Source organism: Octopus bimaculoides, chromosome 22, assembly GCF_001194135.2.
Source record: "Octopus bimaculoides isolate UCB-OBI-ISO-001 chromosome 22, ASM119413v2, whole genome shotgun sequence".
NCBI classification, from domain to species: Eukaryota; Metazoa; Mollusca; class Cephalopoda; order Octopoda; family Octopodidae; genus Octopus; species Octopus bimaculoides.
In genome coordinates, this window is record NC_069002.1 from 10,401,147 (window position 1) to 10,404,181 (window position 3,035).

At 41.0% G+C, this 3,035-nt stretch overlaps 1 protein-coding gene across 1 annotated transcript in view; it reads right to left on the reverse strand.

Annotated features, from left to right (window-relative positions):
* Positions 1-2,670, reverse strand: part of LOC106867414 (glycine N-acyltransferase) — a 14,361-nt gene extending 11,691 nt beyond the window's left edge. Inside the window, exon 1 of the mRNA XM_014912283.2 lies at positions 2,047-2,670. Within this exon, the coding sequence (XP_014767769.1) occupies positions 2,047-2,127 (81 nt within the window). The 5' untranslated portion in view covers positions 2,128-2,670. The remainder of the gene's footprint in view (positions 1-2,046) is intronic.
* Positions 2,671-3,035: the final 365 nt, after the last annotated feature.

Genomic DNA, 3,035 nt, shown 5'->3' on the forward strand with positions numbered 1-3,035 from the left:
GAATGAACCTGTGGAGGATGAGGGAGTGTTGCTTTTTGTGTGTGTGTGTGTGTGTGTGGTTTGTAGGAAGAGGTGCTTGGGTCGTGCGGACCTGGACAGCCATCAGAGAACTCAGGAATCTACCCATGGTAAAATGTGATGTGGCTATTGTTCACAACAGAACATGTGCAACGTGTAGAATGGTGTGTGTCTCTCAGTTGGAGGATTGAAAAGGCATGGCAGCTATTTCTTCAGGCAGCACAGTTATGCTTTAGGTAATCGAATGGGCAAAACTTTCGCGGGTCTCAAGGGTCATGCAAGGCCCTCACATTGCGTCACCAATGACTCGTTTTAATGATTCTTTCGGTTAATATTAACCATTCTTTCTAGCAAATGGCTTTGCTTGTATACAAGAAAGCATCTAAGATTTATGTTATGTCATACATGGGTGCGTGTCCATGTCGACCGAAGCCTTATAAATAGATTTGATAAATAAAAACTAAAAGAAATCGTGTACATACATACATACATCATACATACATACAAACATACATACATACATGCATACTTACATACATACATACAAACATACATACACAACATACATACATACATATATACATACATCATACATAATGTTTGTGTTGTATTTGTCCCGACCACCGCTTGAAAACCGGTGTTGGTGTGTTTACGAACCTGTAACAGCATAGTGGTTCGGCAAAAAGAACGGATAGAATAAGTACTGGGTTAAAAAAAAAAAACAAGTACTGGGATCGACTTGTTCGACCAAACCCTTCACCGCGGTGCCCCAGCATGGACGCAGTTCAATGATTGAAACAAATAAAAACAATCAGACACAAACACACACACACAACTGTGCGATTTCAGTCACCTTGGGACGTTTACATCAATAACCTGATAGAGAAAAACATCGAGGTGCTGGTGCCAGATATTATCCACGACCAAAGTACTAGAGGCTCCAAGTTCGTCCCTCAGAGACCTGTCAGGAAATAGGAGCCAAAATTTCCTTGGAACGATAGGTTTAATAATACAAAGGAAGGACATGGAATAATGGAAGTCCTGGTTACACACAATCAGACGAAAAGGTTGCGATGGCCACGAATGGGATGGCATAACTTTGATTACATCTGCTCTTCGTCGGGGTCCACCTGGAGCACTAAACAGATCCCGTTTTCTGGGGCCGACAAGGGAGCTCTGCGAGATTAGCAAGAATTTGTAAGAGAACCCTATTTATAGAAGGGGGAAAAAAAACTAAATAAAAAGGGACACGTAGGAAAATGTAGTCCCTATTTCTTGTACACAAAAAGGCGGGATGATCACGACTGGAATGCCTTTTGCTTATCATAAATCTGTTCGATTAGGACTGAGCTAGATCTGAACAACCACCACCACCACTACCACTACTATGATCACAAATATTGCGTGTTATTGAAGGCATTAATCAACAAAGCGGGATGGTCACAACTGGAACGCCTTTGCTTATCGGTCTGAACCACCACCACCACTACTACTACCACTGATACTACTGTAAATACTACTACTACTACTACAACTACAACTATAATTACAGTGTGTCGTGGATGTGACGTTAATTAACAATGATCAACAAATAGCAAGGTGCTTCTTTCTGGACGGTTGATCGGTCGACGCGCTAGAAATGGCAACTAAATCTTCCAAGCGACACGCTCACCAATATTAATACAAACTGACTGGATGGTCACGGCTGAAATACCTTTAAATCGTATGGGCTCGCCTAGTATTTAAATAGACTCCAACTCGTTTGATAAGTGAAGGTAAGAAAGAAAAAAAGAAAGAAAGAAAGAAAGATAGATAGATAGATAGATAGATAGATAGATAGATAGATAGATAGATAGGTTGGTAGGTAGATAGATAGATAGAAAGAAAGATAGATAGATAGATAGATAGATAGATAGATAGATAGATAGATAGATAGATAGATTGGTAGGTAGATAGAAAGATAGATAGATAGATAGATAGATAGATAGATAGATAGATAGATAGATAGATAAATAGATGAAGCATTACCTTGGCAGTTCCGGGTAGCGATTCCTTAAGGGTAGCATGGAGCTGTACTAATTGATCTTGTGTTAATACTTTGTACATCATCTCATAGCCGTTTGGATGTTTTGGTTGTCCTAAAAGTTTGTCTTGTTGTGTACGGGGCAGAGAGAAAGAAGGAAGAATGCCCGAGTAGAATCTATGTATGAGGAAATGAATGTTATCTGTGGGTGGCTGGATGGATGGTAGCTACATGGCCATGTCGTGTCCTTCTGATGTTTTTAGTTATGTAAAGAAATGGGGGGGGGGCGAACGACGGGTGGAGTGCGAGAGGGAATAGACAGACAGAGAGAGAATAGATATATACAGAGTGTGGAGAAACAGAGAGAGACAGAGTAGAATATAGAAGGAATAGAGTGAACTGGTTGGTACGAAATGGGGAGAGAGAGAGGAGGAGGAGGAGAAGAGATATGAAAAGGTAGGGAGAAGGAAAAAGGAAAGTAAGAGATACGGAGAGAGAGGAGAAAGGGAAGCAAAAGATGAAGATAGGAGAAGGAGAGAGTGAGAAGAGATAAAGAGAGTTGGCGATAAGAAAGAGGGAAGGAAGAGATAAAGGGAGAGGGATGAAAGAAAGAGAAGAGACAAGGAAAGTGTAACATGAGAGGAAGCTGGAGTAAAGAGAAAACGAGAGGGTAGCGAGAGGGAGAGGAGATAAATAAAGAGAGGAACGAAAGAGTGAAGTGAGAAATAAAGAGAGCGTAAGAGATAAAGTGAGAGGGGCGAAAGAAATAGAAGTAACAGCTGAAGAGAGAGCGATAAAGAGAAAGGATGAGAGAGAGAGAGAGAGGGGGACGATAAAAAAAAATCAGAGAGGACGAGAGAGAGAGAGAAAAGATAGCTGAAGAAAGAGGGGGATGAAAGATAGAGACAGAAAGAAGAGAGAGGGGTAATAAGAGACAAAAATCATAAGATAAAGGAGGTGTAGGAGAAGTAGGGAAGAGGAGGAGGAACTAAAG